Raw genomic sequence first — 20,513 nt, forward strand, 5'->3', positions numbered from 1 at the left:
TAACACAATGTCTCTACAGCTGTGCAGATTGTTTACTACAGTAGGGCTGAGACTGCTTAACTTTCAAAGACCCACTCACCAGACAAGCCCTTGGCCAGCGTCAGAGAGTTTGTTTCTTGGAGTGTTTCCAGGGAATACTTAACTGATAAGAGTGGTTCACTGTGCCTAGATGTCCATGTAAACCATATGGTTTACGCTGAACACCTGCTTTCCTCCTGTGAATCTGAAATTTATGTGCAAGGCAGAAGTATCTAAATGACCAACCCAATGCCTTAAGACACCAAGTCTCTAATGGGCTTCCCTGGAAAGAAGCATCACACCCATGCTGCTGCCTTGTCACTGCTGGAAGGAAGGTGTGCTGTGTGTCACCCTGAAGGTGACAATCACGAGGAAGATTTCATATGGACTCCTCCAGACTCTGTCTGGGTCTTTTTCTTATATGAACCAACTTCACTCTAATTAACTTGAGCCTTGAGTTCACTCTAGAGCACCATGAGTTTTTCTAGCTCATCTCCACATATGGCAGTGATTCTTAAAGATACCCAATATGGCAGATTTTTAAAAAGCCAAGGTTCTTACCTGCTGATATGCTTCATAGATCACATCAAACAGAAAGGCCTGTGGCATTTCACTTGCCCTGTGTTTGGCACGTTCCAGTGAGTGGTCTAAGCAGCTATCTGCAGACGGACTGATGACAGTAGATACAAGAGGTCGGATTGCTCCTGAGGCCTAAAGAACAAACAGAGATGTAAATGACACATTTATAGCACCGAAAAAATATCTAAAAGTTAAATTCTGAATTCTGGATCTGTCTTGAAATGGATCTTATACCTTCAACAAGCTATCTCAAGAAAATATTCAAACAAGTCTTTGTTTTGGCTCATAAATAACATTATTTACAATCAAAACCAGTCTCAGTACTTCCCTGGTGATGCAGTGGATAAGAATCTACCAGTGCAGGAGACATGAGTTCGATCTCTGATCCGGGAAGATTCCACAAGTCACAGAGCAATAAAGCCCGTGTGCCACTGTTAAGTCCATGCTCTAGAGCCCCAGAGCCATAACTCCAGAGCCGGCAAGCTACAACTAATGAAGCCCGTGTGCCCTAGAACCCATGCTCCACAACAAGAGAAGCCACCACAATGAGAAGCCTGGATACTGCAACTCAAGAATAGCCCCTGCTCGCCACATCTAGAGAAAGCCCATGCACAGCACGAAAAACCAACGCAGCCAAAAAAACACCCCACCAATCTCAAACCACTACAGTTCTATAAAGTAAGAGACATAAATAATTTTTCACTATGGGTCCAAAATCCTTTTCATCACAGGCTACTGAAGTCAAATACTAAAAAAGGATGCTCAGATAAATTGGACACTCCCTGAAGATGGGAGGCAGAAAGAGACTATTGCCCAGGAATGAAATGGGTTACACATGAATATTTACTTGTTAATGTGCCTTCAAATATTTAATTTACACATTAGATCATTAAGGAAAAAAACACATTCCCAAAGATCTCCAAAATGAGCTCCGCCACCATCCAAATGACAATGAATTTCTGTCTTGCTCTAATTCCTGTGAAAAATAGCTCCCTTCAAACACAGCATCCATGTGAAGCTCCCCAAGGCAATATGTCCACTGATTTCAACTGCTCTGATGAAAGCTCTGTCTCATGAATAGATGCATCTAAATTTTAAAAAGACACCTTATCTGACAGTTTTTCCCTTTACCTTTAATAAAGTTACACTGTAATATAGTCTTCAAGGTCAATACCACACAGCTACCTTGGTGAAGTAGCCTTAAAATGAAATTCCCAGTTAGGATAATTTACCCAACTGTCTTATATTAACTGTAAAATGTCTTATGTTTCATGTAAATACAGCACATAACATTAACACCTAAGAAGAATTTGGTCTCCAGGAGACCACATCTGAGAAAGATAGACTGTCCACAAACTAGTTTACAAAAGTCAAGGGATTGGCTGAAAATCAAAGCTAATGTGTGAGCCAAGCAGACAGTATACAAACTGTGTCACCATTTCCAATGACTCAAGCAGAGATTTGGAGCCTAGGCATAAAAGCAAAAGTGAAGAGACAGCCAGGGCTGATAGGGAGTGATTATGTCCAAGTGGATGAAAGACAGGTAAAGAGCAAGCCCGTTTGGTAGCTCTATTTTTAGTTTTTTAAGGATCCTTCATGCAGTTCTCCATAGTGGCTGTACCAGTTTACATTACCACTAGCAGTGTAGGAGGGCTACCTTCTCTGCACACCCTTTCCAGCATTTAAAATGTTTAGACTTTTTGATGATGGTCATCCTGACCAGTGAGAGGTGATACTTCATTGCAGTTTTGATTTGCATTTCTTTGATAATTAGTAATATTGAGCATCTGGAAAAGATGAGCTTTTTAGCCATCTGTATATCTTCTCTGGAGAAATCTTTTTTTTTTTTTTAATATTGAGCTGTGTGAGCTATTTGTGTATTCTAGAGATCAATCCCTTGCCAGTTGCTTCATTTGCAGATATTTTCTCCTATTCTGAGGGTTGTCTTTTCATTTTGCTTATGATTTCCTTTGTTGCACAAAAAGCTTTTAAGTTTCATTAGGTCCCATTTGTTTATTTTTGGTTTTATTTTTATTACTCGAGAAGATCTTGCTGTGATTTATGTCAGAGTGTTCTGCCTATGTTTTTCTCTAAGAGTTATACAGTACCCAGCCTTTAATCCATTTTGAGTTTATTTTTGTGTAAGGTGTTAGGGAGTGTTCTAATTTCATTCTTTTACATGTGGCTGTCCAGTTTTCCCAGCACCACTCATCAAAGACACCATATTTTCTCCAGCATATATTCTTGCCTCCATTGTCATAGATTAGCTGATCCAGCAATCCCACTTCTGAGCATATATCCACAGAAAACTATAATTCAAAAAGATACATGCACTACAATGTCCACTGAAGCACTATTCACAATAGCCAGGACATAGAAGTAACTGAAATGTCCATCAACAGAGGAATAGGTAAAGAAGATATGGAACATACATACAATGGAATATTACTCAGCCAGAAAAAAATAAAGAAAGAATGCCATTTGCAGCGACATGGATGGACCTGGAGAGTGTCCTACTGAGTGAAGTCAGACAGAGAAAAACAAATATTACATGAGATCGTTTACATGTGGAGTCCAAAAAAGGGTACAATGAAGTTATCTACAAGACAGAAATAGAGTTACAGACGTAGAAAACAAACCTATGGTTATTACAAGGGAGTAAGGTGTGGGGGGAGGGATAAATTGGGAAGTTGGGATTAACATACACACACTATATAAAGTAGATAACTAATAAGGACCTACTATACAGCACAGGGAACTCTATTCAATACTGTGTAATGACTTCTACGGGAAAATAATCTAAAACAGAGTGAAGATTTTATATATATATATATATATATATATATATATATATATATAAGTCTGATTCACTTTGCTGTACACCTGAAAGTAACACATTATAAATCAACTACATGCCAACAAAACTTAAAAAAAAAAGAAAGGAGCAAACCCAACTTGTCAAGCTAGCACCTATCAGCAGAGGTTTTAGAAGACAAGCTAGGAAAGGAATGCACCCATGTACATAGTGCTTTTTAAGGGAAAAAACAGTTCTATTTCAACTACTTACTTACTACTTACAACCAGACTATGACGTAACATTAAGAGAACATGAGATACACAAAATGTCACCAAGAGCTGTGCAGAGTCTCCTCCCAGCTAAACAACTGTAACTAAAGAAAAGCATTTTGCAAAAACAACCGTTTAAAGTCTTTGAAAATTGTCCTAAGGGCATTCAACAAATTAACATTTAAGAATCTCTCTTAAATCTTGGAGAGAATGAAGCCTGCGGTACTAGAACCATCATCCGTTTTTTCCTTCATTCCACAACATCCAGCTCAGTGTGACTGAAGTTCCACTCAGAGTCGGTGTGGCCAAGAAGATAGGCCTCCCTGTACCACTAGCTCCCAGTGGCAGGGGCAGAGCGCAGCATTTCCCAGCCCACTCAACTCCAAGACACAAAGGCTCAATCACAGACAAGTGTGGCCAAGAGGTGGTAAGAGAGTCCTTCTCCCACAGAGCCTCCCACAGCCTCCACCCACAGAGTGAAGACCTACCCCTTGCATGGGAGGCAGGGAACGCTGGGGCTCTCATCACCCTTGGCCCAGTTCACACAGAGGGCAGAGGTTCTGTGCTGGAAGAGGCAAAAAGAAGAGGAGTCTACTGCCTCCAGGCAGCACCTCACTCATGAAGAAGTGGTGAACTCAAACAAACAGCATGCCTACCGATAGCCCCAAAACACAGGCATGGTGACTTTTCACAGTGAGAAAGACAAGCTCTAATAACAGACGACTATGAAGCTCACCCCAGGGGAATTCACTTAATTGGAAGTGAGTGTGAGAAAGTTTACGGATAAGTACACTCTCAAACAGAGATCAGCACGGTAAGCAATTAAGAGGAAGGTGATCGCTTCATGAGAGCAAAAAGCTGAACCATAGGCAAGCTAGTTTATCAGAGACAACCAGAATAAGAGATAGCTAACAAGAACCTCCCACCAATTCCCAGAGTCAGAGCAAACCTCAAATACTGGCTTCACAAACTACCCCTGCCAAGGGGCCAGAATTTAATTGGATGAAACCATAGCGTCCTCTATGTACTGGGCATTGGTCCAAAGTAAAACAGTTAGCAGGCAATGAATGGAGCTTGTCAGTTGGGTGTCAGAGGCAGGCAGTATAACAAAGAGATCAGGCTGCTAAAACCACTGTCATTCCCTGATAACTAAACACACATCTAGAACTCCACCCTCTGTGAAGTGACTTCAGAGGTTTTGCCCTGTACAGGAACAAGACTGTAACTTTTCTGGCTTATTTTAGTAGCCAAGAAAATAAGCCCTACAGAAATAGAAAAAATACATTTTCAAAAATATGCATTTTTCAACAGCAAAAAAATGGAAAGACATGCATCCAAACAGGAAGGTGAATGTATACAAAGAAAAAAAAAAAGGAACAGAAACTGCCTGTGAGAGGACCAGATATCACACTTAAGCAGGTAAGATATCAAATCAGGTATTACAAACATGTTCAAAGAACAAAAGGATACCATGTGTAAACAAAGTAGGATGACCATTGGTATCATCAATATTAAGAATAGATATCTTAAAAACTGAGTGACAATTTTAGAATTAAATGTAACTATAATGAAATATTCACTAGAGAGGTTCAATAATAGATTTGAACTGGAGAATAACTGAATTTAAAGTTAGATCAATAGATTGTACAAAGAAAAATGAACAGATTCACCGAGATATGTAGGACGTCATTACAGACATTTCTGTAATAGGAGTACCAGAAAGAGAATAAAGGCAAGAAAGGAGCAGAAAAAATATTCAATGAAATTATGATTGAAAATTTCCCAAGGAAAACAATCTCCACACTCAACGAGCTCAATATATTCAAAGCAGAATACACACAAAGTAATTTATATCCAGATACATCATAGTAAAAAATGAAAAAGCTAAAATTACAAGAAAAAATGTTGAAAGCAACCAGAGAAAAATGTTTTATCATTAACAAGAGAACACCAATAAAATTAACAACAGATTCTAATCAGAAACAATGGAAGCCAGAAGGCAGGTAGGTGATATGATAACTGCTCAAAATAAAAACCTGTTAAACATAAAGTCCAGCAAAATAAGCATTTACAAAAATCAGATCAAAATAACTTCTCAGAGCAAACGAGCAGATTTCATGTCTAGCCGATTCACCCTACAAACCTCAAGCTGAAAGAAAGCCAAGTGTAGACAGTAATTCAAATCCACACGAAAAAAAGACCACCACTGAAAAAAAACAAGAAAAAAAGAGTATAAGTGCCTATTTCTCCTGTCTTATGAGGTTTAAAAAGAAACTGTATAAAATATATAAATAACTGGTCAACATATAAATTTGAAACATGTATTTGACAAAAACAGCATAAAAGATCAGTAAAAGTGTATTAGAGGAAAATAATGGTATCTTGAACCCACAGTAACAAGTGAAAACTGAAAATAGAAAACAAGAAGGGTAATAGGACATTGGGCTTCCCAGGTGATGCCATTCCTTATAAATACAACTCACCTTTCTTCTCAGCTTCTGTAACTGTTGTAAAATAAAATGAGCTGATAACAACAGTGGATAATTGGGTTTCTAACACACATGTGCCTAACACTAAATAGCACAAAAAGGCGGAAGAGGGAAGAGAGCTATTTAAGGGTAACATGCCTGTATCTTCCTAGATTTTAGTTAGCATATATCTGGATTAGGTTAAGATATATACTATAAGCCCTGGAACAGTCACTAAGAAAATAAAAGTTGAAATGAAAAAATAAGCAAATTAATGTTCCAATAGAAAATATTATTTTAATATGAAAGAAAGCAGTAATGAGGAAAGACACACAAGAAACAGAAAATAAACTGGCCAATGTAAACTCAAAAATATCAATAACATTAATTTTAAGTGGATTAAACAATCTAAAGTCATACAGTCAAACTTGACTAAAAACCCAATACACTGAATACAGAAGGATGAAAAGGTATATATTGTTTGAGTGAACTCCGGGAGTTGGTGATGGACAGGGAGGCCTGGCGTGCTGTGATTCATGGGGTCGCAAAGAGTCGGACGCAACTGAGCAACTGAACTGAACTGAACTGAACTGAACAGTAACCATAAGAAAGCTGAAGTATCTATATCAGAAAAAAAAAAAGAGATAAAATCCTTTTGTAATTAAAAAAGAAAGGGAAATTCAAAAATATATAAAAATTCATCTAACAGATCTCCAAGTACATGAAGCAAAAATCAGTAGGACTTAAAGAAGAAATAAATAACCCAACCATTGGAGACATCAACATCCTACTTTCAATAAAGAGTAGAACAACTAGGCATTATGGAAATAAGACTTGAAAAGCACTATAAACCAACTATATCTAACGTATCAAATACTCCACCAACAAGAGTATGTTCTTCTAAAGCATACATGGAGAATTCTCCAGATCAGACCAAATACTCAGCCATAAAAAAGACACAATAAATTTTAAAAAATTAGAGTCATATTAAATATGTTCTCTGACCTTAAGAGTGAAATTAGAAAACAGCAGTGCAGCCAAATGGTTGTCTCAGGAGGCCCTACAAATAGCTGAGAAAAGAAGAGAAAAGCAAAAGAGAAAAGGAAAGATATAACCATTTGAATATAGAGTTCCAAAGAATAGCAAGGAGAGATATGAAAGCCTTCCTCAGTGATCAATGCAAAGAAATAAAGGGAAACAACAGAATGGGAAAGACCAGAGATCTCACCAAGAAAAGCAGGGATACAAAGGCAACATTTCATGCAAAGATGGGCACAATTAAGGACAGAAATGGTATGGACCTAACAGAAGCAGAAGATATTAAGAAGAGGTGGCAAGAATACACAGAACTGTACAAAAAAGATGTTCCTGACCGAGATAACCACAAGGGTGTGATCACTCACCTAGAGCCAGACATCCTAGAATATGAAGTCAAGTGGCCTTAGGAAGCGTCACTATGAACAGAGCTAGCAGAGGTGATGGAAATTCCAGCTGAGCTATTTCAAATCCTGAAAGATGATGCTGTGAAAGTGCTGCACTCAATATGCCAGCAAATTTGGAAAACTCAGCAGTGGACACAGGACTGGAAAAGGTCAGTTTTCATTCCAATCCCAAAGAAAGGCAATGCCAAAGAATGTTCAAACTACTCCACAATTTTACTCATCTCACACCCTAGTAAAGTAATGCTCAAAATTCTCCAAACCAGGCTTCAACAGTATGTGAACCATGAACTTCCAGATGGTTAAACTAGATTTAGAAAGGGCAGAGGAACCAGAGATTAAATTGCCAACATCCGTTGGATCATCAAAAAAGCAAGAGAGTTCCAGAAAAATATCTACTTCTGCTTTATTGACTATGCCAAAGCCTTTGACTGTGTGGATCACAACAAACTGTGCAAAATTCTAAAAAAGATGGCAATACCAGACCACCTGAGCTGCCTCCTGAGAAATCTGTATACAGGTCAAGAAGCAACAGTTAGAACTGGACATGGAACAACCGACTGGTTCCAAATTGGGAAAGGAGTACATCAAAGCTATATACTGTCACCCTGCTTATTTAACTTATATGTAGAGTACATCATGCAAAATGCCAGGCTGGATGAAGCACAAGCTAGAATCAAGATTGCAGGGAGAAATACCAATAACTTCAGATATGCAGATGATATCACCCTTATCACAGAAGGTGAAGAGGAACTAAAGAGACTCTTGATGAAAGTGAAAGAGGAGAGTGAAAAAGCCAGCTTAAAACTCAACATTCAAAAAACAAAGATCTTGGCATCTGGTCATTTATCTGGAGTAAATAAGAACACAAACTCAAAGATACCCACTCCTTTGTTCACTGTAGCATTACTTATAATAGCCAAGACATGGAAACCTAAATGGTCACCATGAAAGAAAAGATAATGTAGAATACATACAATGGAATATTAATCAACCACAAAAAGAATGAAATTCTGCCATTTTCAATGACATGTGAAGAACTCAAGGGCATTATGCTAAGTGAAATAAATCAGGCAGAAAGACAAATACTTTATGATCCCACTATGTGGAACCTACCAAAATAAAAAACAAAAATAGCTCATCAATACAGAGAACAAGTTATTGGGGAGGGGGGGGAAGGGGCAAAATGTGTGAAGGAAGTCAAAAGGTACGAAACTTCCAGGTACGAAATAGGTCATGGGGATGTGATACAGTTGATATTACAATGCATATTTAAAAGTTGCTAAAAGAATAGACCGTTAAGTCTCTTCAGAAGAAATGCTGTAACTATGTATGCTGATAGATACTGACTTATTGTGGTAATTTCTCAATGTGTACAAATGTTGAAACATTATGTTGTATATCTGAATCCAGTATGTTGTATGCGTACATCAAAAAATGCTTTAGAGAACCAAATAGCAATGTAGGAATTAAGAACACAGCCACTGAACAACAGACTAGTAAATGAACCAGAGAAGAAGTCACTGTGAAAATGATATTTTGAGAGCAGCAACGTACACAAGGTAATGTAACCTGAGAATGCAGCTAAAGTATTCACAGCTGGGGTTGTCCATATAAAAAGAAGACATTTTCAAAATCAAAAACCTAGCCTTCCACGTCAAGATATTGAAAAAAGAGAAAGACTAAAGGTAACAGAGGCATAGAGAATGTAAGAGTGGAAAATAGAAAAAGAGAGGAGAAAACAAAACCAAAAGTTGGTTCTTTGAAAAGATTTAACCACTTTTTTCTAGTTTAGCTAAAGGTTTGCAAAATTCAAATAAGTAGTATCAGAAGTGAAAGTGTTGACATTTCCACTAACCTTGCAGAAATAAGGAGTAAGAAAATTACAAGTGTATTTTAACACATTAGGTTACAGATAAAATTACAATTTTCAGGAAAGACACAACCGAAACTACCTCAAAGATAGAAAATTTGAATAGACTTTTAATAAATTTAGGCATTTTTTAATTTGCCACAAAGAAAGCCCAGGCCCAGATGGCTTCACTGGTTATTTATAATGAAAAAAAACTGGAAACACCAATTCCTCACACTATCCCAAAAGGCAAAAAAGAGGAACACTTGCCAACACATTCTTTAAGAAAAGTATTAACAAAACCAGAGACATCACCAAAAAACCTAACTACAGATAAATATCCCAGAAAAGTACCAAAAAAAACCCCACAAAAGTCAAGATACCAAACCAAATTTGGCAACAAGTAGTATTGTGAACCATGACCAAGTGGGATTTAGCCCAAGAAATTAATATTAGACATACCAAAAAAATCAATGTAATACACCATGTTAAGAGAATAAAGAACAAAAAGACACTAACAACTCAATAGTCTTAGAAAAAGTATCTGACAATATCCAACACTCCTTCATGAAAAAATCCATGCAACAAACTAACAGCAGAGAACTTGCTCCATCTGATCAAGGGCATCTACAAAACATCCACAGTTGACATCATACTTAATGGTGTGATGACTCAATGTTTTCCCTTCAACATCAGGAACAAGGATGTCCACTGTTGCCACTTTCAATAAAAGTACTGGAAGTTCTCGTCAGGGCAGTTATGCAGGAAAATCTAATATAGGCATCCAAGAAAACTAAAACCGTCTTCATCTGCAGATGATCTAATCTTGTATACAGAGAATTCCAACGCATCCATTAAAAAAGTATTAGAACAAATAAACTAGTTCAGCAAGAATGCAGAGGACAAGATTAATACATAAAAGTGTATTTCTAAATATTCACAATGAACAATCCAAAAGTAATTCATTTACAGTTATCTTCAAAAAGAACACTTAGGAACACTTAGGGAATATTTAACAAAAGTATAATATATTTAGATATAGTCAGTATGTGCAAAACATGCTAAGAACTACAAAAAATTTCCTACCTCTGATCGAAAGGCCAACATCTCCACATACTTACTGGCATCCATTCCTTCCCATGTAGATTTTCATACAATAGTCTGTCCTGCCTCAATTTTTATTCTTTTATTAAATTGTCTCCATTTTTAGAGACAAATTACTTAGAAGCAATTTGTGACACCTCCCATCATTAAATCAGTCTTCCATCGATCATACATCTGCCAGCTATTAGCAAATTTCTCCGCACCAATCTAAAGCAAAACTCTTTCACACAATTGTCTGTACTGTACTACTCCTTATCGGTAATTTCTCTCTCCTCCCATGCATGTTATGGTCTACTTTTATTAGGATTTTATCTCCACAACTCCACAAGATAAATTTTTCAAGCTCACAATGAACCTCCACATTGCTCTTTATCTTCTTGAGAACGTCTATTCACTTGGTTTTCAGAAACCATTATCACCAAGGAAACCCTCTCATCGTTTCACACTTGAAATACTAGATCCTTAAATCCTCCTTCTAAGTGGAGAGTACTTCCAGAGCTCAGACCTCAGACTCCCCTAGCTAACATTCATTCCACAGGTGACCTCCTCTAGCCCCGTAGCTTCAAGTATCAATACCATCTTACACTAGACCATGCAAATCTATACATCCAACCTAGAAAGTTCTCTTTAAATCTGGACTCGTACATCCAAATAACTATTTAACATCTGTCCATTTCAAAACATACATCTGGACTATAAAATCAAAGTTCTGGTTTTACCCATACCACACCCCCCAAACTGGCTCCTCTACAGCCTTTCCCATCTGTATGTATGGGAAAGATGTGTATATACAAAACTATTCTTCTAGTTATTCTTACAAAAAACCTTGAAGGTCACTGTTTGTTCTGCTGTCTTACATTTCATAATGAATCCATCAGCAAAACATCAGTTTCAAGTATCACAAATCTGCCCAACTTTTCAGTTTCTACTGCCACAATCTGAATCCAAGGCACCCATGTTCACTCTCTCAGATCCCACACATGAAGCAGTGATCATGAACGCATTACAGCTGCACAGAGTCACATGAACAGGTTTCCACCAACATATTGTGCAAATAACATGCCATCAAAATATATGTAAAACAGTTAAAAATCTGATGAATTATACCTCAACAAAAAAATAAAACCTAACTAGTACGTTCTTTAGAGACACATGCTACAAAATTGAACACAAGGGGAAGAAAACAAACTTCCAAGATAACGTTTATCTGTCTGGAAGAAGCAAGCACAATCAAGGCAGGGACAGAGTAACTAGTTGTGTTCTATTTATTACACCACGTGGTATATCTCCAAGTGTCTGAAGTTCTCTGCATGTTTTCAGCATTTTTAAAGAGGATTTCTAAGATGTATATCTATGGACCCTCATTCTGATTACTGAAAACTAACATTAAGAGCAGAGATCATTCAGAACTTAGATGTCATTACGGTAGGACTGGTATGTTCGAGAAATTCCTAGGTTGTTTTCTATGGAAGCCAGAACATCAGTTGGAAAGTAACACAACATAAAGACAATTGAAAACACAAGATGGCCATCAGCTTCCTAAGTCCCACTAAACCAAAGGCCCATGAAAAGGGTAACAAATGAAAATAACTCCTCTGTTGAAGTATGGGCAAAGTCAGTTGCCTTTAAAATACAACTGAAAAGTCTGCTATGAAACATAATTGCCAAGTTATCAAACATACTGTCTCTGTGGGAATTAGCCTAATAAGCTCTGAATGGAAGCTTAACAGCTCAGCACCACAGTGATTACTTGCCTCTCAGGCTAATCTATCAAATATTTCCACATGTCAATGCATGGAAATCATCATAGATACAAATCATTCAATATGGAATAACGAACCCCACCTCTATAGTTTACTTTTAAAAGCAAAATTGAACAATGCTTATCATCCATCCACACAGCAGGTACTAACATGCATTCCTCTCAGGCATCTGCATTCAAGCTAATTATGACACTCTACAACAGAAACCCTGACTAGGTAATTACCATTTCAGTTAGCTGAGTTGTCTTTATTCAGAGACTACTTAATAAATGTTTACAGAATAACATCTTCAAAGCTGATCATTGTAAGTTATGAGATTTTTTACAATTTAACATTTTTATAGTAGAATACTTCCAATCTCCTTTTACGAGGAAAGAATCTATAGTTTATTCAGTATAGAAATATAAATTTTAGGAAAATCTGTACAAATTGTCCTATCACTACAAAGTATCCCTAAACTTGAATATGCAAAAAAAAGGAATAAGGAGTCCCCACTGTATACTAAGCTTTGATTCCAGAAAATTGGAGTAATACCATTTGTGTAAAAATTAATGTGATCAGAGATATACTTGGATATCCACTAAAGTTTAATTCCTAGGTATACTTATTTCCCCTTGGTCTATCCTTTCCAACTTCATTTTCAAATAATTAATTGAACAGATGTACAAGGGCATATAGTTTCAGGTAATAAAACAAAGTCACCCACAAAGGATTAATCTCCAAAATATACAAACAATTCATACAACTCAATATCAAAAAAACAAACAACCCAATCAAAAAATGGGCAGAAGATCTAAATAGACATTTAGCCAAAGAAGACATACAGATGACCAAAAGGCACATGGAAAAGATGCTCAACATCAATCATTATTGGAGAAATGCAAATAAAAACAATGCAATGAGATATCACCTCACACAACTCAGAATGATAATTATCAAAAAGTTTACAAATAATAAATGCTAGAGTGGGTGTGGGAGGTTCCCTGGTGGCTCAGCTGGTAAAGAATCTGCCTGCAATGTAGGAGACCTCGGTTCAATTCCTGGGTTCAGAGGATCCCCTGGAGGATGGCATGGCGACCTACTCCAATATTCTTGCCTGGAGAATCCTCATGGACAGAGGAGCCTGCTGGGCTACAGCCCATGGGATCGCAAAGAGCTGGACATGACTGAGTGACTAAGCACAGAGAGCGTGTGGAGAAAGAAAACCCTCCTACACTGTTGGTGGGAATGTAAACTCGTACAGCCACTGTGGAGAACACTATGGACATTCCTTAAGAAAGAGCTATCATATGATCCAGCAATCCCACTTCTGGGCACATACCCAGAGAAAACCATAATTTGAAAAAATACATGCACCCCAGTGCTCACCCCCATACAATAGTATAATAAACAACAGCCAAGACATGGAAGGGACTGTGAATGTCCACTGACAGATGAATGGATAAAGAAGGTGTGGTATATATATACAATGGAAAACAAGTCAGCCATAAGAAATAATGACGTAATGCCATTTGCAGCAACATGGATGAACCTTGAGATGATCATACTAAGTCAGTCAGAGAAGAAAAATATCATACGATATCATTTATATGTGGATTCTAAAAAGTAATACAAATGAACTCATTTACAAAACAAACACACTCACAGACTTTGAAAACAAACTTATGGTTCCAAAAGGGGAAAGCTGGTAAGCGAGGGATAAATTAGGAGGTTGGATAAACAGATACACACTATGATATATGAAACAGACAATCAATAAAGAACCTACTGTATAGCACAGGGAATTCTACTCAATACTTTGTAATAACCTATATGGAAAAAGAATGTGAATAATAGATACATGTATAACTGAATCTCTTTGCTATATGCCTGAAACTACCACAACACTGTAAATCAACTATACTCCAATATAAAACAAAAATTAAACAGTCCAGAATACATTGCATAAAATTATAAAACTGGGTAGTTAAAGTGCATGCTCAATACACATACATATTAACTTCAGCAGAATTTCCAAAGTGTTGTTCATCACTGCTAAATAAGCATGCTGCATAGTTCTAAGAGATTCCACATACAAACCATGCCAAAGTTTCTCATTATTTAAATTCCACTGTTTCTCTCCAGATTAACATTTTTCTAACAAAAATTAATGCTGCTAACTATCCTACAGCACATGGATTAGCCCACCCCTCAAAAAATGAAGAATTATCTTACTCAAAATGTCTGTCATGTGAACACTGAGAAACCATGTGCCTGGTTGATATTCAAATATGGCCTGGAGCCTGATTTCAGACACAAAAATCCTTGCTTTACATATTGCAAAAATCCAATACAAGAAGTATAGGAGACCTTGTTTTATGAGAAAAGATAAACCATAAACAAGGTCGGAAAAGGTCCCAGGCAGTAATACCCCTTAGGTAAACATTCTTTCCATAAATAGGTCTGCAGAGATGTGGCAAGCAAAAAATCAGTGCCAAAACCCTAATTTCACAGAAACTTGAAGGCAAGGATAGGGGAGGGCAGGAACACAGGGATTTCAACAGAAGAGATGACACCTACTGCCAGGGAAGAGAAAAAGTAAAAGCACACAAAATACATATCCCCTATTTCCTGTGGCTCACATACCATACTAACAGTCAAGTCCAGTCAGTCCAGTTCCCTGAACATCTTAGTACTATCTACTTCCCTATCCATTTCATTTGGCTTTAATAGACTTCGTCATCATTCAGCTGCATCATTACTATAGATCCCAAACTAATTTCAGTTCCCTTGAACTCTTCCTTTAGCCAATCTACCAAATGAGGTAAACAGTCATCCTTGTAAAAGTCAAGTCTTATCATTCCCTGCTCAAAACTCAGTGGCTCCCTCTTACCTATGGATAAAATCCAAGGAAAGGAATCAGAGAGGATTAGTGAATTTCAATCTGCAATGAATCCAGAGACACTGAAAAAGACAAATTTGAGTGGTTCTATCCAGTTTAACAGGGCAGGTCTGGAATTCAGAAGCAAGAAGCCCAAGAATAAGAGAGATTTGGGCCAATGTTTCTGTGGGACTTAAAACAAGTGCATACAGATGTGCTGTACCCACAAAATAATAGACATGCAGTCCTAAGATGGTGGAGGAACAGGATGAGGAGACCACTTTCTCCCCCACAAATTCATCGAAAGAACATTTGAATGCTGAGCAAATTCCACAAAACGACTTCTGAACGCTGGCGGAGGACACCAGGCACCTAGAAAGGCAGCCCATTGTCTTTAAAAGGAGGTAGGACAAAATATAAAAGATAAAAAGAGAGACAAAAGAGTTAGGGACGGAGACCCGTCCAGGAAAGGGAGTCGTAAAAGAGGAGAAGTTTCCAAACACCAAGAAACCCTCTGACCAGCCAGTCTGTGCGGAGTTTTGGAATCTCAGAGGGCAACATAACTGGGAGGAAAAATAAATAAATAAATAAATAAAATCCACAGATTACGTGCCTAATGGCAACGCCCAGCAAAAAAGTAGCCCATATGCTCAGCAAGCAGGGGCTGAACAGGGCAGCGTGGGCTGCATTGCTTAGGGTAAGAACCAGGCCTGAATGCCCTGAGGGCAATCTGAGGGAGCTAACGTGAGATAGCAACTCAAACTGGGATAACCAGAGAAAGAAATAAAAAAGAGAGAGAGAACTTTCCCAAGAAAGGCCTTAACCTAAGGCACTGCCAGCTGCTCACAGAACAAAGGACTGAGCCAATACCAGAGGCAAGCTAGCCAGCTGGACTGGCACATCCCCCGCCACAGACAGGCCGGCGGCACCCAGAGCTGGAAGGCAAGGGGCAAACTCGGCCCCAGAGACGGCGTCCTCCACCAAACTGCCAGCAGGTTCCCAGTTGCTAACCAAGCCTTCCTAGGATCCTGGACGGATGACATCCGCTGGGAGGGTCGCGCTGGGAGAGATCAGCTCCCCAGACGGGACACACGGCACACCTGAGACAGCACTCCCGCTGCGAACCCAGGAAATGGAGCGGCTGGGATGGGGGAGGCGATAAGACGCACCGCACCTAAGGAGAGTGCGCTCGCCAAGCTCATGGTTGCCTGAGCTGCTCGGACCTGGGAAGGGCACAAAACGCAGGCCCAACCAAGTCTGCACCTTTGTGGAGTACCCAAGAAACTGAACCTGAGCAGCTTAGACCTGGGAAGTGCACACAACGCAGGGCCCACTTTAGACAGTTCCCCTCCAGAGCAACCTGGAGCCTGAGCAGTGTAGACTGGGAAAGCACACACGCCATAAGAGGGAGCAAACCCAGTGTGGCCCAGGCACTGCAAGCACTCCCCACACACACCAGTGATATTTGTTTGCAGTGTTCCTCCCTCCCCACAGCACGACTGAACAAGTGAGCCTAAATAAGTGACCACCTTCGCCCCCTTGTCTTGTATCAGGGCGGAAATTAGACACTGAAGAGACTTGCAAACAGAAGAAGCCAAAATAAACTGAGGGAACCTCTTTGGAAGTCACAGGTGAAATAGATTAAAACCCAGTAGTTCACTGACTACATTGGAAAGGGACTATAGATCTTGAGAAGTATAAGCTGGAACAAGGAACTATCTGAAACTAGACTGATTCCACACTGCCCGCAACAGCTCCAGAGGAATTCCTAAATATATTTTTACTATTATCATTTTTAAAATTTTTAATTTTTTTATTTTTAAGTCCTCTATTACTCCTTTAATTTTCATTTTTATAAAGTACTATTACCTTGTAAAAAAAAAGACCCTATTCTTAAAGCAAACTTCATATATATTTTTTATAATTTTGGTGGTTTGGGGTTTTGTTTAATATTGTATTTTTGAGACTCTAACCTCTATTCTAGATTTTTAATCTTTGCTTTTTGGTATTTGTATTCAACTTTGTACCTTTAAGAATCCAATCTTCAGTACCCATTTTTACTTAGGAGTGTGATTACTGGCTTGATGGCCCTATCCCCCTTTTGACTCTCCTTTTTCTCCCCTACCTCCCTCTTCTCTTCTCCATGTAACTCAGCAAAACTTTCTGGGTGTCCCTCATTGTGGACAATATTTTCTGCATTAACCTAGATGTTTTATCATCAGTGCTATATGGATGGAGAAATCTTGAGGCTACCATAAGAATAAGACTGAAAACCAGAAGTAGGAGCCTTAAGTCCAAAACTTGAGAACACCAAAGAACTCCTGACTCCAGGGAACATTAATCAACAAGAGCTCATCCAAAAGCCTCCATAACTACACTGAAACCAAGCTCCACCCAAGAGCCAACAAGTTCCAGAGCAAGACATAGCCATGCAAATTCTCCAGCAACAAAGGAACATAACCCTGAACCTTAATATACAGGCTGCCCAAAGTAACAGCAAACCCATAACATCTCAAAACTCACCACTGGACACTCCATTGCACAACAGAGAGAAGAAATCCAGCTCCACCAAGCAGAACACCGATGCAAGCTTCCCTAACCAGGAAACTGTGACAAGTCACTCGTCCAACCCCATCCACAGGGAGGAACCTCCACAATAAAGAGGAACCACAAACTGCCAGAATACAGAAAGGCCACTCCAAACACAGCAATCTAAACAAGATGAAAAGGCAGAGAAATACTCAGCAGGTAAAGGAACACGATAAATGCCCACCAAACCAAACAAAAGAAGAGGAGATAGGGAGTCTACCTGAAAAAGAATTCAGAATAATAATAGTAAAAATGATCCAAAATCTTGAAAACAAAATGGAGTTACAGATAAACAGCCTAGAGACAAGGATTGAGAAGATGCAAGAAATGATTAACAAGGACCTAAGAGAAATAAAAAAGAGTCAAACAATAATGAATAATGCAATAAATGAGATAAAAAAAACACTCTGGAGGGAACCAACAGTAGAATAATGGAGGCAGAAGATAGGCTAAGTGAGGTAGAAGATAGGACGGTGGAAATAAATGAAGCAGAGAGGAAAAAAGGAATTAAAAGAAACAAGGACAACCTCAGAGACCTCTGCGACAATGTCAAACGCCCCAACATTCGAATCATAGGAGTCCCAGAAGAAGAAGACAAAAAGAACGGCCATGAGAAAATACTTCAAGAGATAAGAGTAGAAAACTTCCCTAAAATGGGGAAGGAAATAGTCACCCAAGTCCAAGAAACCCAGAGAGTACCAAACAGAATAAACCCAAGACGAAATACCCCAAAAACAGATTAATCAAATTAACAAAGATCAAACACAAAGAACAAGTATTAAAAGCAGCAAGGTAAAAACAACAAATAACATACAAGGGGATTCCCATATGGATAATAGCTGATCTTTCAATAGAAACTCTTCAAGCCTAGAAGGGAATGACAGGACATGCTTAAACTGATGAAAGAGAAAATCCTACAATCCAGATTACTGTACCCAGCAAGGATCTCATTCAAATATGAAGGAGGAATCAAAAGCTTTAAGACAAGCAAAAGCTGAGAGAATTCAGCACCACCAGACCAGCTCTTTAACAAATTATAAAGGATCTTCTCTAGACAGGAAACACAGAAAAGGTTTATAAACTTGAACACAAAACAACAAAGAAAATGGCAACAGGATCATACTTATCAATAATTCAGTTCAGTTCAGTCGCTCAGTCGTGTCCGACTGTTTGCAACCCCATGAATCATAGCACGCCAGACCTCCCTGTCCATCACCAACTCTCAGAGTTCACTCAAACTAATGTCCATCAAGTCGGTGATACCATCCAGCCATCTCTTTCTCTGTCGTCCCCTTCTCCTCCCACCCCCAATCCCTCCCAGCATAAGAGTCTTTTCAAATGAGTCAACTCGTCGCATGAGGTGGCCAAAGTATTGCAGTTTCAGCTTTAGCATCAGTCCTTCCAATGAACACACAGGACTGAGCTCCTTTAGAATGGACTGGTTGGATCTCCTTGCATTCCAAGGGACTCTCAAGAGTCTTCTCCAGCACCACAGTTCAAAAGCATCAATTCTTCGGCGATCGGCTTTCTTCACAGTCCAACTCTCACATCCATACATGACCACGGGAAAAACCATAGCCTTGACTAGACGGACCTTTGTTGGCAAAATAATGTCTCTGCTTTTTAATATACTATCTAGGTTGGTCATAACTTTCCTTCCAAGGAGTAAGCGTCTTTTAATTTCATGGCTTCAATCAGCATCCGCAGTGATTTTGGAGCCCAGAAAAATAAAGTCTGACACTGTTTCCACTGTCTCCCCATCTATTTCCCATGAAGTGATGGGACCAGATGCCATGATCTTTGTTTTCTGAATGTTGAGCTTCAAGCCAACCTTTTCACTCTCCTCTTTCACGTTCATCAAGAGGCTTTTGAGTTCCTCTTCACTTTCTGCCATAAGGGTGGTGTCATCTGCATATCTGAGGTGATTGATATTTCTCCCGGCAATCTTGATTCCAGCTTGTGCTTCTTCCAGCCCAGCGTTCCTCATGATGTACTCTGCATAGAAGTTAAATAAGCAGGGTGACAATATACGGCCTTGACATACTCCTTTTTCTATTTGGAAACAGTCTGTTGTTCCATGGCCAGTTCTAACTGTTGCTTCCTGACCTGCATACAGGTTTCTCAAGAGAAAGGTCAGGTGGTCTGGGTTTCCCATCTCTTTCATAATGTTCCACAGTTTATTGTGATCCACACAGTCAAACACTTTGGCATAGTGAATGAAGCAGAAATAGATGTTTTTCTGGAACTCTCTTCCTTTCTCCATGATCCAGCGGATGTTGGCAATTTGATCTCTGGTGCCTCTGCCTTTTCTAAAACCTGCTTGAACATCTGGGAGTTCACGGTTCACATATTGCTGAAACCTGGCTTGGAGAATTTTGAGCATGACTTTACTAGCATGTGAAATGAGTGCAATTGTGTGGTAGTTTGAGCATTCTTTGGCATTGCCTTTCTTTGGGATTGGAATGAAGACTGACCTTTTCCAGTCCTGTGGCCACTGCTGAGTTTTCCAAATTTGCTGGCATATTGAGTGAAGCACTTTCACAGCATCATCTTTCAGGATTTGAAATAGCTCAACTGGAATTCCATCACCTCCACTAGCTTTGTTCATAGTGATGCTCTCTAAGGCCCACTTGACTTCACATTCCAAGATGTTGGCTCTAGGTGATTGATCACGCATTCATGATTATCTTGGTCATGAAGATCTTTTGTACAGTTCTTCTGTGTATTCTTGCCACCTCTTCTTAATATCTTCTGCTTCTGTTAAGTCCATACCAT

At 38.9% G+C, this 20,513-nt stretch overlaps 1 protein-coding gene across 4 annotated transcripts in view; it reads right to left on the reverse strand.

Annotated features, from left to right (window-relative positions):
• CRPPA (CDP-L-ribitol pyrophosphorylase A) overlaps window positions 1-20,513 on the reverse strand; it is a 366,781-nt gene that overhangs the window by 315,399 nt on the left and 30,869 nt on the right. For all 4 annotated transcript variants that reach the window (XM_055420525.2, XM_055420523.2, XM_055420524.2 and 1 more), the window contains exon 3: window positions 580-729. In XM_055420525.2, the coding sequence (XP_055276500.1) occupies window positions 580-729 (150 nt within the window). The remainder of the gene's footprint in view (window positions 1-579; window positions 730-20,513) is intronic.

This window comes from Moschus berezovskii, chromosome 3, assembly GCF_049115385.1.
Source record: "Moschus berezovskii isolate FMDL1 chromosome 3, NW_MosBer_1.0, whole genome shotgun sequence".
NCBI classification, from domain to species: Eukaryota; Metazoa; Chordata; class Mammalia; order Artiodactyla; family Moschidae; genus Moschus; species Moschus berezovskii.